This window comes from Perissodus microlepis, chromosome 10 (assembly GCF_051167445.1).
Source record: "Perissodus microlepis isolate ML-2025 ecotype Zambia chromosome 10, ASM5116744v1, whole genome shotgun sequence".
In the NCBI taxonomy this organism is placed as follows: Eukaryota; Metazoa; Chordata; class Actinopteri; order Cichliformes; family Cichlidae; genus Perissodus; species Perissodus microlepis.
In genome coordinates this window covers 19,362,955-19,377,943 of record NC_140470.1, presented here as the reverse complement: position 1 = coordinate 19,377,943, position 14,989 = coordinate 19,362,955, and the positions used below count along the sequence as shown (strand labels likewise).

Genomic DNA, 14,989 nt, shown 5'->3' with positions numbered 1-14,989 from the left:
GAGAATCCTTCCCACCACATCCGATATGTGCTCTATTTGACATCTGAGGACTGGAGGACATTTGAGTACAGTGAACTTATATTAAGTTGTGATCAAGACAGTCGTTTGAGATGATTTGATGTTTGTATCATGCTGTGTTATCCTGCTAGAAGCAGTTCAAAAAGGGATGGAAAACAGCAACACTACTCTGGGAGACTCTGGTATTTAAATGAGCCCCAGTGTGCTCACTCATACAAGGGAGGATGGATCCATGCCTTCATGTTGTTTGGCAGCACATTTTGAACTTAATTATCCAGCCTTTTCCCCAGTCTTCTGTTGTCCACTGCAGCCTCAGTTTCCTGTTCTTAGATGACGGGATTGGCACCTGGTGTGGTCTTCTGCTGCTGTAGCCCATCTGCTTCAAGGTTTAACATGTTGTGTGTTTAGAAATGCTCTTCTGCAAACCCTGCTGGTCAGGTGGCTGAGTGAGTGTGAGTGTGCACTAGGATGCAGAATAAAATGTGTGAGCGAGACATGTCGAATAAAGAGCTTTGTGTGCTCAGGTAGAAAAATCACTAAATAAGAGTAATTCAATTTACCATGTTTTGGTTGTAACACGAGGTTGTTTTAAGTTACCTTTGCCTTATTATCAGTTTGAAGCAGTCTGACCACACTCCTCTGACATCTGACATCAATAAAGCATTTTCTCCACTCACTGGATATTTTCTCTTTTTCAGATCATTCTCTATAAATCCTAGAGATGGTTGTGCACCTAATAAAGTGGCCAGTAGTTGCCTACTGCAGTTAGGATATCATTCTTTAGCTTCAGACTTGGCATATTGACGATTTAAAATTATGTACTGGTAACATCTAACAAATTATGCTATTGTTAGTAACAATGCACTAAAACCTAGTGTGAATATTGCATATATTCATATCCAAATCAATTCCCTGCTGAGGCTGAATCCATCTTTTATCAGATGCCAGCAGTCACACATCTGCTTTAAATCTCAGTACCCTGTGATTCCTGGAAATAGGGGAATAATATTCTTGTCTATGCATGATATCCAGTTTCCCATTCAGGCTTCTGCAGACCCCCCAAAACACTGCGACAATCCAACACATAGCCTGAGTCAAGCAAGACTGCTTCATTCATTCATTCATTCATTCATTCATTGAATGTACTGTCATGTCAAATTTATTTATCAGTAAATATAAAACAATAGCTGTGGACCAAAGTGCTGCACATCTAAAAAACCAAAAACCAAAAACAGTGATATAAAACAACAGATTTAAAGAACATAGAATTAAAGCAAAAAGAGTAAAACAACATAGATAACAGTCAGAATTCAGTCTGATCTAAAAGCCAAAGAATAAACATGGTGATGTGAAGACGCAGTTTGTTCCACAATTTCACCTCCTGTGTTTAATTAGGAGCTCAAGACAGGCAGACATTTGCTAAGCAGATCTCAGTGATTCAGTGGAAGTGCGCAGGGTTAAAAGATAAGCACTAACCCATACAGTGGCAAAATATAAAATCTTAAACTACATTAAACCAAAAAGCAGCCATTATATTACAAAGGAAGCTATTATGGATAATGTGCGGTGTACAATGTCCATCAGACACCTGTGCTTGAGAAACTGTAGCCCAGGTTGGAGGAGCAAACAAGTTACATCTGAACATCTGTTAATCAGCAGCAATAATTAATCACCACCTGTTTGCATGTACAGGTTGTGCCTTTGGTCAGGATTTTGACAGAAAGAGGGGTGAAATTAATTTCTTTAATTTCACTGGGAAAAAAACATCAGTAGTTTCAGTAGCTAAGTGCACAAAAATGGTCAAAAAACCCAAAACATTAAGCTACATGAATAATAGGAATAATAGTTGCAGCTTATGTGTTACTTTGTTGGATTTAATTCAGTTTATGAAGTTCACTGAACAACATGTGATCTACAGCCACAGTTTTCTCCTTCAGTGACTTCATGCTTTGCTTACTTATCCAAAGCCAAGTTGAAGTCACACCGACCTGTTGGATCGCAATGCTGACAGAATATTTCAGCTTCCTTTCCATCTGAGCTGTAATACCCATTTATTTTGTATCTCCAGCTGCACTAAATCGTGTGTGATGCTTTTGCTGCTTGGCCTGTTGTCCTTTTATCCATAGCCAAGCTGGAATCACACTTTGCTCCTACTTCTCAGATCCAGAGGGGCCTTTACAAGCACGGGACAAGAGGCGAGGAGTAACCCCCTCGCCTCTGCTATGCAGAATTCAAGATTGGGCCCCCAAAATCTCTCAGGTTGACAGGAAATGTGGAATGAGTTTCCACATCAAATAGAGGACTGAGGAGCGGCGTTTGTGTATTGTGAAGGAAGGAGCGAGGACTGAGGTGACGGAGAGGAGGTCAGAGCGTCATTCACGCCTGAGTGTCAATCCTGATTTCTTAGAGGGGAGTGTGGACACAGGAGTGCAGCGTTTCTCTGTGTGCACACTTGAGTTTGTGAGGTATACACTGAGGCATTCACACACAGAGAAAAAGACAGTTTGTGTATTGTATTTTTTCCACGGTGAGGTCGGGAACACAGTCTGGGCAGAGGAGCGGGCAGGAGAGTGGAAAAGTGAAGAGAGCGACTACTGAGTGAGAAGAAAAGATGAAGTCTAGATCGCCCTGTCAGTTTAGTAACAATTGAAGTACAAATGAAATGAGAAGAAATCTCCATTAATGTATTAATGTTCTTTGTAGATGGACAGATGATAAGAAAAAACACACACAAAGTCTCAAACAGCATTCACTAGATAACTGGAGGGTTGAACATCATCTGACCAGAAATATCATTTTTTAGGAGTCCACTTTGCATCTTTATTCCACCCTGATCTTTTGCAGCTTTTGCCTTTAGTTTGTATTTGTGAGCTGTCATGCACTGTCATGCATCCATTCAAGTTGTATTATTAACCCAGCAGTGTAGTTGACCTTGCTGTCATACTTTAGTCAGTTTGGATTGGTCCGGTGCAATTGACCCAGATTTATAAGCTGTTGTTTCTGGCAACCCGCAAACAAACTCTATACTCAATTCGAAAATTAATTTAACATCTATTTAATAGATAGATAGATAGATAGATAGATAGATAGATAGATAGATAGATAGATAGATAGATAGATAGATAGATAGATAGATAGATAAAAGCAATTAAATGCTGCCATCTAGTGGATCCTTTCATCTCTGCAGCTGTAGCTTTACAAAAAGCTTTACAATAAAGTAGGGCAAGTAAAACGGATATTTTTGTACCACAAAGTCATCACAAACTTTTCAGCTGTGCACTGACATTTGTTGTAAGCACATGTTTCAATCATCTGCAGAACCTGCTGATTGGTGGGACCATTCCTACCCACTTTTCATATTAAATGTTTTTTCCTGCTTTTCCACATACAGAGACTGTGTCCCACATTTTGAATGGCTCTAGTATTCAAAAGTCAACACTGCAGGGCACTTTTCTTAAGTCTGAGAGCTGGGAAAGCTGCCACTGTGGGCGCCATACAAGTTAATGTGTCACCTTTTACTGTCAATGCTAAATTCAACAGGGAAAATTTCAGCTCAGAGGCATAATTTATGGCGATTTCTGGGGAATAAGATGAAACCACACACACACACACACACACACACACACACACACACACACACACAAAAGGAATTGCAGCCGTGACGGCCAACCAAAAGCTGTGACAGAAGCCACAGGAAGGCAGTTTTCATATAGTTTCTTCTTCCTCTCATTATTCATAGTATTTTCATTTTTGGGGAGAATATTTATATGAAGCGTTGTTTAATAAGATATATGCAAATCTATCTTCATTACAGTGAAACCTAAAGGTTATTATCTGAAATACAAATTAATCAGTTAATTAACAATTACTGATAACAATTTGAACAGACAACACTCGACTTAATTTTATGTCATTATTTACATACAGAAAGCATTTAAAAAGTTGCATTTTTATAAAACAGTGCATTTATCTTCCATACGCTTAAACTGTGTAGCTGCATATTTTTAGGCCATGATCTAAAACCAAAGTGTTCCTAACAGCAGTTTGTGTTTGCAGGAAGCTTTTAATCCTTTCTGTGCAGTTTTATTTTTATAGAAGACACCGTCGCGGTTACACTTGGACGTGGCAGATTTAAATGCATCAAGAGTTTTCTTTACTAAAAACAAAACAAACAAACAACAACAACAAACAGTCTGAGCTTTCCCGAAAATGGTTCCTTAAGGAAATTATTTCTGCTACAAGTCTGTAAGCACCTCTTAAAACAAACTCTTTCGGGGAGAAGTTCTTTGGTCGTTTATGGCTATTCGTGGAACTGAAAATGTTTCTTCTACCACCTTCATTTTTCAGACCACTTCCCAGCGTTACAAACGTGTCCCACACAAACACAGGCCACTCTTTGTACTCCACAGTTTGCTGGGACCTCTTCGACTGCATCTGTTATGTTATTGCATTTAATCAAATCACGTGAGCTTGGCTTATGATCTTTTTAATGGCGCATTGTTCTCTGGAGAGAAGGTGAACGTAGAGTACTTCACAGCTAATTTGACCCAATCAACAAGGCCGCCGTCTCAGTTCAAGTAGGCTAATTTTTATTTCATGCGGCCTCTACAAAATATATTGTAGCATTCAAAAAATCTGCTTATAAGCAAAATCAGTGGACGTGTTGTAATTTAATACATGCAGCCCGTTTCTGTCTGTTTGTGAAGGAGCTGCGAGTCTGGCACTCGCCTGGGAACTGGCTGAAAAGGACTACGAGTGATCCGGTGTTTTGATGTCTCGTTCGGTGGAAACACAACCGACAACGAAGAAAGGGGTGGGAAAAGAAGTAGCCTGATTTGTCACCTTCACACATTATAGCTGACAGAAGCGTCACTCCCACAACTTCTCCAATACGCTTCCACTGCGCGCTTTCATGCGCACCAGGAGGCGGCGCGCGGTAGAGGATGTGCCGCAGACTGGAGCTTCAAATCAGTAAAACAGTGCCGGTGTGTCGCTTCGCTCCTCGTAGTGTGGACGCCTTACACTGTATACGTTCATGAATATCATTATGACGGGTACTATTAAAAACAAAACTAGACCCGGATCAGAGCAGCCGTTCTGGCGCTTCAACGTGTTTCCAATCATTTTAATTTGCCCCCCTCCCCGGTGTTGATTAGTAACACGTGTTTATAATTTCAGGCCAAAATAGTTGCCATAAAATCAGAGTGTCTTGCTTCGAAAATGATCTTAAAATGAAAGAAAACACGCCCACGATAAGTTTATTTCTTCACCTGCGGGTGTCTTTGATTCATCTTTCCATTTTAAGGTTTCTGGAGCATCTCGTTGTCCGCAGGTGAAGACAAGCTGTCTCTCTGGTCTAAACGGGGCCATAGGGGATCAAACAGACACCTATTATCCAGACAGCCATTAACAGGTGAGCAGTACATCAAAGCCACGCGTTTGTAAAGCCTGATCGCGTCTGTGATGTGCAAGAGGATGCCACGCAGGGGGTCGTGTTGTGTCTGCAGAACTCTGGTATAAAATCCCTCTGACATCATGCCTGCTCACTGGAGAAGCGTCTGGGACTCACTCACGGAAACTTATTTCCCCTTTTAACTGCGTGCTTCGGACACAATGGCGTGCGGGTTGGATTTTACCAGTGGTAATGTTTCTGAGATCATCACGTTTTTCTCGGAGCAGTTATGGCCTGATGCACTGACTGACAGCAACAACAACGGGTCGGCACAGCGCTCCAGCACGGGTAGGTGGACATGTATTTATATTTGCACATTTAAAATGTGATATACTTTAAGGCCAAACATCTGTATAAATCTGTGGCCTGTTGACTCTGCAAATTAATTTCTGCATTTAAAATGTAATTGTAAGTTTTAACAAAACGTTTTGCCCTCCCTCTAAAGTGCACCATGTTCCATACACGATCAACTCGAAGACAAAGTGCCGCCGGAAGCGCACAATATTCAGCAAGGCGCAGCTGAGCCAGCTGGAGAGGGCCTTCTCTGCTACACCCTACCCGGATATCAATGGAAGGAAAACCCTGGCCACTCTAACTGGACTACCGGAGTCTAAAATTCAGGTAGGACACGTGCGACCTAAGGCTAATTTAGACAACGTACACATGTTTTGTTGACTAAGAGTTTCATGTAATTCTCAATTTTCTTCAGGTTTGGTTTCAAAATCGGCGCGCACGCTTCTTCAAGACTAAGAAATCAATTCGAGGAGGAGGAGCCGCCAAACCTTCACAGGTCAGGCACAAGACACCGTGCAGTCCTCAGGTGGCTTCTCCTCCACCTCCTAGTCCCAGCCTTGCGTCTCCAACAGGCTACCGTGTGCCCAGTCTACCTCAGTCCACCAGGCTCTCGTCAATCCTGGACATCCAGGCCAAGTCACCAGACGTTCCCCAAATCTTTTGCCACCAATCCCAGGACTTCACCAGCTACTGCCAAGACATGTTTCCATACGATGGGCTGGATGAGTTGGATTTACCAGAGGACTTTGAAGCTTTTCTCAATGGACGGGGGGTACAGCCAGCAGAACGTAGCCATCCTGTCCACAAGGAAGACATCCAGAGTCGGCAAGGCCTCCAGGCTCTCTCCAGCTCTATAGAGACCCTGGCCGACCTGTCGGATCTGTGCTTCCAGGACCTGATGGTCCCCAGCCTGCCCAGCTTGGACAGCTCAATGATTGACTATCTTTTGGCATGACCGACAAAACGGAGAGCAACATATTGAAGACCACGATATGAATGGGTTCACGTGCAACAACACGTCCGTTTGTGTAACAGCTTCGAGCCTGCCTGCAGCAGGATGTCTGCTACATCAGTGTATCCGTTCTCACACCCATACGTCCACGCTGTGTCGCCAGTTGCCGTGGTGGCCTCCACTGGTGTACCCATTCAGTGATGTCGCGGTCTTTCAAAGTGTTGCGCTAACATTTTTTTTGGACAAAGGTGCCGAGTCTACCTTGGGGAGGTGGTAACTGTGACTTATGCTATTCGTTATCTATTTAAGAAACACCAGTATGATGCACATCAGATGATTTCACATGTCCTTTTTGCTTTTTATTATTTTTTGCACATAGTTTGTTTATATTTTGGATGGGGTTGCAAAGATAACGTTTAGCACTTGACTCAAAGCTGTCCTTGCTGAGTGGGCTTCAGCGGAGTGCCGGAAAAAAAGTAAATGAGACACACTTGTTTCCAACTGAAACTCGGTACCCGAGTAATGTTACAAGGTATGCCAACTGTTGTGACGGGAAAATGGGACACGAATGACCAGATCGCCTTTTTGGGGCGGGGGGGGGGGGTATATTTCACGATTTTCATGGCAGGCCGTGGAGATCTGTAATGTAAATAAAATGTATATTACTATTAACAATATTATGTACATACCGTTTTTTGGTTTTTTTTATTTCTTTTACTAATAAATGTGTCCTGAACGAGTTTCTCAGGTTGTGTTATCATTCATAAACTCTTCTTGAGGTCAGGAATCACGTGGCGCCGTGGCTTAGTTGGTTAAAGCGCCTGTCTAGTAAACAGGAGATCCTGGGTTCGAATCCCAGCGGTGCCTTTTTGTTTTGTGTTTTGATGAAAGTAGACTCTTAAACACTCCCATAACATTAAATGTTGCGACACTGACGCAAATCAGATTTTTATTCATTTTTAAACAACCTCAAGGGAGTGTGTATTTGTTTTTTTTGTTTTTTTTTGTTTTTTTTCCCACTGATGCAGTTCGATAATATCAGGTTATGTTAAAAACATCTGTAGTGGTTTATAAATTACTTAAACCTTAATACAAATTTCCTAATGCCTTTTCAAAGTTGTAACACAGCTTTTTATTGTATTTATTTTGATATATTTTCCCTTGTACCGGCCTATTGCCCAACAGAGGGCGCTCTTTTTTTTTTTTTTTTTTTTTTTTTTTTTTTTTTCCTTTTTCTTTTTTTGTACAACTGTGCCAGCTCACCCGAAGAGGTCAGCACAGGATTACGGCAGCCTCTTGTAGGGATACTCATGAATTCACTGAACAGAGGCCTGTATGTGCGCGCGCATATTCAGTTGTATGTTGCATTTGTAAAAACCAGGTCTGGCTACCCCAAAAGGTTGATTCAGTCCCTCTAGATACAGCATTTTCAGGGGGAGGAAAGTGACCTCTTCAGTCTGCAGGTTTCCCTAAGCTTATAAACATTACATCTGCCCTAATTTATGTGTAAAAGGAACCGCAACTGAACCAAGGAGTAAATCTTTCACCATCTTCTAATGCTGTGATAGCAGCCATTCCCTAACTCTGTAAATGAGTGGCTATTTGCATAACTTTATTGAAACTTGAAGTTATTTTTTAAATATATATATATATATATATATATATATTAGCTATGGTGTTATTTTAGGTCAGTATGAAACTGTAGTCTTTAAAAGATTGAGCAAATCTGCTGTAAGCTAAGATGGATGAGTGGTGAAACATTTCTCCCACTGATAACGCTGATAAAGGCTCGGTGTTGAGGTTGGGCATGTAGACATGATGCATGGCTACAGATCACATTAGATGTGTGTGTAATCTCTGCCATGTGGTCAAAAATATCAAAGCACTCAAGCACTGAAATGTAAAGTTTATTAATTTTGAATAATTTCAGTGTATCCACCTAAGAGGCCATTGGAGAGGTGTCTATCCTGAACTACAGGCAAGGGTCAAAGGTGTTGTCATCATTAGCCCCATATTGTAATAGTCAAGACAAGTATTTATCTTTTTTCTGCCCTTGACGCATCAGGTGCAGCAGCTTCATGCTTGCAGCCCAGCCAGTACTTTGCGATAGATCGAGGATAGGGAGGGTAAGCGGCATCCACACGTTTTGTCTGCAGATCCACTCTGTAGTACTTATCTGATATTAAAAACAAAAATGAAACACACAAACCAAAAGGTGTTAAGGAAGAATAAAGAGCTGTTTTTGGAAGGATTTTGACTCATTTTTTTCAGGCTGATTTACCCTTCTTGAAGAAGTACACATTTTGAACGGGGGTGCTTTGGTACTCCTGCATGATGCTCTCTTCAGAGCTGTCACTGTAATCACCGAGGTCGAACAAATCATAGAACCAAAAGTCATCGTGGCGACTCTGCCTTCTTCGCTGTCCACGCCTCTTACTGGGCCTCTTCCTCCGACTCTTCCACTTCTTTGCGGTCGGAGGTGAAGTTGGCTTGGGAGTGGTGTAGACTCGTCCCACTATGGCAGCATCTATAACGGGCCTAATACCCCGCCAATCCCTGCTGATGAACCGAGGACCTGCTTGGGAACTGGTAACTGCTAAAATACAAAAGTCATGCAGATGGAGAATAAGAAAAAAAAAAATCTGAAACAGACAAGCATAAAGAGACCAAGGTCCTTACAGGATCCTCCAAAGAGCTCAGTGAAGAGATCCTCCCATGCGTTATCGCAGAAGAGGTCTGTGTATTGTGTGAACAGCACAGAAGGGGAGGACCTGCTCATCTGGATGCACTCCTCGTGGGAAGGCTGGTGCTTGAACTCATATTGGTAATACCGGTCCCCTGAAGAAAAGAGAAAAATCAGATTTCAGGATTTTACTCGATGAGAGAGAAACAGTGAAACTGGCTGTGGAGTTGCCGATACATTTTTAATGATATACAAATGCAGATAAAACCTTGCCATCTGCATTTGCTTCCATCAGATTCTGTAACTCTAACTCTTTGCTTTGCCTCTAACTGCTTTTTCTGAAAACTTTAACCTCTGTGCTCCACACCAGAAAGCCTGGGTATCCTCAGACTGCTCTTTATAACTTGCTCATCTTTACAACTTGCCGTGAAATGATGATGCAAGGAAATTTTGCTTTAGAGGTGAAGTGTAGAAGGAAAAGCACCAAATGTTACAAGTGAAGACTGCATTAAAATAATAAACGAATATAGCAGTGCTCTGTTTGAAGTCATCACTTTAAGGGTAAAGTTAAGGGTAACTTTATCAAGTACAGACAAAATAACTTGACTTTCAGATAAATGTGGTGGGTTAAACATTTCCTAAAAATGTAAAATATTTACAATATAAGTAAGTACGTATTCAGCTCCTTAACTAATTATTAACAAAATGAAGCAAAAAACCCCCCCCAAAAAACATGAAAACAACTTTGTTTATTAATTTGCTTGTTTTGTGTGATAGGGTGCTACTTCCCTATTCTTGTAAAAGCCATTATATATTCACATGCAAAGTCATCTTCCTTAGTTTTATCAGATCACGAGCAACACTTAGAAACCCCTGCTGTACTTGTATATGATAAAAAACATTATCACCCATTAGTACAAATACCTTTGAAGAAGTAGGCCTTCTCCTTGCCACGGTGACTTGGTGCTGGTATGGCAAACGCAGCATCGATCTCATCTGGTATGCCATCAAAGCCGTTTGAAATAAGCCGTGGATAGTCCTCATCCAGGACGTCACCATCAAATCTCCAGTACTGGTTCCCCTGAGAGAAAATGGAGCCCAGAGCATTGAAGTTTGAGGATACCGCTGCGAGGGAGTGTTAATGAGGGCAACAGACTACTCTCCCTAAAGAAGGTTTGAAGTCTGAAACATTCCTAATCATCATCTTCTTCTTCTTTTTAGGGGTCGCTGCAAACATCTCAGTCAATCCTCTGTCCCACCAATCATCTGCACGTCCTCTATCACTACATCCAGTAATTTCCTGCCTTAAAGCTCCATCTTCACCATCTTCCACTATCCCCCCGCCGCACATGTCCAAACCAACTCAGCCTTGCCTCTCCAACTGCCTCTGATATACTCATTTCACCATTGCCTCCAAACCATATATCACAGCAGGTCCATCTTGTAAACATTCCCTCTTTCTCATGCTGCTACACTTCAGTCACAAATCACCCCTGACACTCATCTCCACCCACTCCACCCTGCCACCCTGTCTCTTCTTCACCTCTATTGTGCACTGTCTTTTACTTTTGATTGTTGACCCCAGGTGCTTAAATCTCCTCTCATTCACACACATATTTCATCTTGCTTCTACTGACTTTAATTTGTCTTCATACCGCCACCTGCTCTCTACTCTCACTATAGATCACAATCTCATCTGCATAGAGTCCATAGAGACGCCCGCCTGACCTCATCTGTCAGCCTGTGCATCCCCCCTGCAAACAAGAAGAGGCCCACAGCTCATCCCTAATATAAAATACTGCTAATACTTTGCATAATTAACAACTTTTGTTAGTTAGTTGAGAAGAACACCGCTTTCTCTCCACGTTTCTTATGTTTTTTTTTTTTGTAAGGTTACTCCATTTTATCCAGCTGAAGACCACTGGCAGGGTATAGCAAGAAAAAAATGCACAATTCTTCTTCATATGCACTGTACAAATAACCGAATCAATAAGGAAACAGATCAATATTATGAGTAATGAAGCGACACCATTTTCTAGCAACACTCATGCCAGTGTGGGGCTGAAGAGCATTATTTCTGCCACAATGTTGGATAGTGTATTTGATCTGAATTATTGCACTCAACAGAGTCACTGTTTGAGTATTTCGCAGTTACAGAGAAACGGTTTAAAACAATGGCTTTTACAACTGTAGGCACTCATTTTGAATTTTCAGAGGTTTAAAAGAATAAACAATAAATGTAGCTCAATTAAACCTGAAAACACATGCACACCACCAAAAAACCACACATTTGTGTGAGGTGGAGCCTTTTGTGTACCTCATCACAAAGAAATATGGCAGCTTATACCTTAAAGATGTAGGATTTCCCCTGGCAGTTGATGCGTGTGAATGCAGCACTGATGGGTCCACTGATTCCCCAAACGTCCTCGATGAGTTTGGGGTAACCAGGAAGGATGGACTTATCATCCAGCTCAAAGAAATATACACCTACGAGGAAGAGCAGGCTCTGGATCAGTGTTTACATCAGCATTCAAAGAGTTTCAAATCTTGCAGCAGGATAATCCACAAAGTTTCCACGAATGTGTACTCAAGTCTGATTTTGGGTCTGTGTTCAAAATGACTGCAAATATGTATTCATTTATCGTTTACTTTTTAAAGAAACACATTCTGTTTTCATTGAGCAAAAGCTCCTTTAGCATTTAATGTCCTCAAACAATTATTATCATTTTTATTTTAATTTTGGATGAAATTGAAAAGGCTTTCCCTCCTTTTCTTTAATGTTTGGATCTTTTAAGGTATTAACATTAGTTTTTACCATAATTTACACTTGTAGGCACTGTATCAATTCTGCATCTTCTGATTATAACTTTCTCCTCTCTGTATTGGAAAAAACAGCATTGCTGAATAATTAAGGAAATTAAAAAGAGAGACATTACACAATGGCAACAAAGTAACAAAAGCAAAAGTAGAAGTAGAAGTAAACTGTTTCATATAATAGAAATCCTGTTATGTGATCAGGATTACCTCTAAAAGCGTAGATTGATCCATTTTTCAGCTGCAGAAAAGCATCAAATGCCCGCCCACTGCAGGGCACGGCATCAGGATCCACCGGTAGTAGTGTGGGCCCCTGTGTGACGTTGGGTGTGACAGTCGGTATAACCGTGTCTGAGGTTGGCATAAAAGTTGCTGTGCTTGGGCTCGGGTTCGGGCTCGTCTCTTCCAGTGGTTCCTCAAAGACATCGCCTCGAGAAACTGAAGGTAGAACATGAGGTTTTGTCAGATGGTGACGTTTCAAAGGAGAAGAAAATTCAAGCTGACTCTTTAGTGAAACTGTCACACAGCACAGCACTGACCTTTTCTGGGGCAGATGGTGTAAAAGTCCCCACAGCAGCTTCCATAATACACACACATGGAGTCACACTGACATTTGCTCTGTGGGCTGAAGGAGCCGCAGCGACCTGCACAGGACTCTGTGGGAAAGTAGTTTTAGTGTGAGATATCATGCAGCGTGTAGACCTGGTCTGAGTTTACCATTCAATAATCAGTGAAACCAGAAGTAATCAGACCCTTTACTCGTTTAAACACACCAGCTGTAAAACAATCCAGATGCATTATCAGAAAGATACGATATAAAGTTAGGATTAGATTCTTCCTAATTCATCACTAAATAAAATATTTCACATTGTCAACGTTTGAAATATTTACAGTTATTTACCAAGGTGAACTGAATTTGAAGAATTGGGACACGAATAAGAGGGAAGCAGCAAAATTGTGTTTTGGGTTCAAAGAGTCATTGAAATCAATTCATTTAGATATTTAAAGGGGAAAATGTGTAAAACACGAGTTACAGTTACTAAAAACATGTTCCCACCTATCAGCCTATGACAGGGATTCTTTCATTGATTATGGTGTGGAATAGTGGATGCTATAAATAGTCCCTGCAAGCTCAGGCTGCTCTATTTCTACCATTTTTTCACTCTTGGCTCTGTGTGATGTCACACAGCTCTGGCTTATAGTACAAAAGCTCGATTCACCTCCTGTTCAAACATTCTGTATGCATAAGGCAGCCAATCGGAAGAAAGATGAATTAAATAAAGGGAGAGGAGCATGTTTCAGAGAGGGGATAAACTGGAAGTCTGAGATAAAGAAGGATATTTTAAAACTGAGTCATTCAAAGCATTTTCAGTAGAGTTCAAGAATAAAAAGATTTAATTAGAAATTAAAACAATAAAACAAACCTCTAAGAAAACACCAGGATAAACTACTAATATACACTATACTGCCAAAAGTATGTCCCATCTTGCATGGCACCTGCATCCAAGCCTTACATCACCAAACGTAGTTTAAACCACGCCCCCACTCGATCTAGAGAAGTGGAGATGTGTTCTCCGAAGTGATGAATCATCCTTCTCATTCTGTTGGACGAGTCTGGGTTTGGTGGTTGCTAGGAGAACGGTATGTGTCTGCATTGTGTCAAGTGTAAAGTTTGGTGGAGAGGGGATTATGGTGTGACGGTTGTTTTTCAGGCGTTGTGCTCAGCTCCTTAGTTCCAGTCAAAGTAACTCTTAAGGCTTCAGCTCACTAAGACATTTTGGACATTTTCATGCTTCGGGATGGTCCCTTTCTGTTCCAACGTGACTGCGCGCTAGTGCACAAAGCAAGATCCATAAAGACATGGATGTGCGAGCTTGGTGTGGAAGAACTCAACTGGCCTGAATTCAACCCAGGCCGTGTCATCCAACATCAGTGCCTGACCTGACAAATGTGCTTGTGGAAGACTGCTCAAAAATCCCCATAAACACTGCTAACATTGTGGAAAGCCTTCCCAGAAGAGTTGAAGATATTATAGCTGCAGAGGGTGGAGCGACATCATAATAAACCGCATGGATTAGGAATGGGATGTCTCTCAAGTTCATATATGTGTGAAGGCAATGAGAAAATGTTTTGACAATATAGTGCATTTTGTTTCATACATCAATAGCTACACATCAAAGTCAAGACATTATACAGAACTTAAAAATATGATCTATCATGTCTGCTATCAACAATAATACAAACTGCACATCAAAAATGTTAAAGTTTTACCTTCTGCAGCAAAGGCGGTGTCCAACAACAGGACGAGGCCCAGCAGAACTACCGCTGGCTTCATGTCGGCTCACAGCAAAAATCCCCCAAACTAAAACTCTGAAGGTGTACTATTCTAAAATCCTGCTTACTAACCTAAACCACTAGCTGGGTTTGAGCTGGGTGCCCCACTTTGGGGTTTAGTACTGTGTGCAGCTGATCAATAGATATTTTTCAGAGGCTGTTGACCCCCCAGGCTTCTGCTGTCCTGACTGGTCAATACTCTGATAATCATTAAGCTGATCTCTGTCCCATCTGTCCTAGAAACATGCTACAGACCAGAAACATGAACACTTTATGGCTGATGTTATTTAGTAAACCTATCACCCAGTATAATTTTATAATAACTTTAATTTACTTTATGAAAATGTTATTAATTATAGGTTTATCTGGATGCTTCTCAATATGAAAATGGTTAAAACACAGAATTGCAAACTCATCTAAAAACTGAAGGTGTCTCTTGAGT

General features: G+C 41.2%; 2 protein-coding genes and 1 non-coding gene across 4 annotated transcripts; 2 read left to right on the top strand and 1 right to left on the bottom strand.

The window, feature by feature from the left end:
- The first annotated feature begins 5,231 nt into the window (after nt 1-5,231).
- Nucleotides 5,232-7,453, top strand: LOC146379330 (uncharacterized). Its single transcript, XM_084940716.1, has 3 exons — nt 5,232-5,758; nt 5,916-6,091; nt 6,180-7,453. The coding sequence occupies exons 1-3, from the start codon at nt 5,632-5,634 to the stop codon at nt 6,717-6,719; spliced, it is 843 nt and encodes a 280-aa protein (XP_084796842.1). The 5' UTR covers nt 5,232-5,631; the 3' UTR covers nt 6,720-7,453.
- Nucleotides 7,454-7,509: 56 nt separating this feature from the next.
- Nucleotides 7,510-7,583, top strand: trnat-agu (transfer RNA threonine (anticodon AGU)). Its single transcript has one exon. It is a non-coding gene; the product is annotated as a tRNA-Thr (tRNA).
- Nucleotides 7,584-8,610: 1,027 nt separating this feature from the next.
- On the bottom strand, nt 8,611-14,669 carry vtnb (vitronectin b). 2 transcript variants are annotated; one of them, XM_084940534.1, is made up of 8 exons: nt 14,485-14,669; nt 12,753-12,869; nt 12,424-12,651; nt 11,747-11,886; nt 10,324-10,480; nt 9,396-9,554; nt 8,998-9,312; nt 8,611-8,892 (listed from the first exon to the last, which is right to left on the bottom strand). In XM_084940534.1, the coding sequence occupies exons 1-8, from the start codon at nt 14,546-14,548 to the stop codon at nt 8,753-8,755; spliced, it is 1,320 nt and encodes a 439-aa protein (XP_084796660.1). In that variant the 5' UTR covers nt 14,549-14,669; the 3' UTR covers nt 8,611-8,752. The 2 variants fall into 2 exon arrangements, with proteins under 2 accessions (XP_084796660.1, XP_084796661.1); XM_084940535.1 differs by having other exon boundaries at nt 8,998-9,309.
- Nucleotides 14,670-14,989: the final 320 nt, after the last annotated feature.

Excerpts from the sequence above, each read along its gene's own strand:
- vtnb (XM_084940534.1), bottom strand. The coding sequence starts at position 14,548 with ATGAAGCCAGCGGTAGTTCTGCTGGGCCTCGTCCTGTTGTTGGACACC. Across the intron at positions 9,313-9,395 it reads TGAGCTCTTTGGAGGATCCT|CAGTTACCAGTTCCCAAGCA; the intron begins GTAAGGACCTTG and ends TTTGTATTTTAG. Across the intron at positions 8,893-8,997 it reads TGTGTACTTCTTCAAGAAGG|ATAAGTACTACAGAGTGGAT; the intron begins GTAAATCAGCCT and ends TTTTAATATCAG.
- LOC146379330 (XM_084940716.1), top strand. The coding sequence starts at position 5,632 with ATGGCGTGCGGGTTGGATTTTACCAGTGGTAATGTTTCTGAGATCATC. Across the intron at positions 5,759-5,915 it reads GGCACAGCGCTCCAGCACGG|TGCACCATGTTCCATACACG; the intron begins GTAGGTGGACAT and ends CTCCCTCTAAAG. Across the intron at positions 6,092-6,179 it reads TACCGGAGTCTAAAATTCAG|GTTTGGTTTCAAAATCGGCG; the intron begins GTAGGACACGTG and ends AATTTTCTTCAG.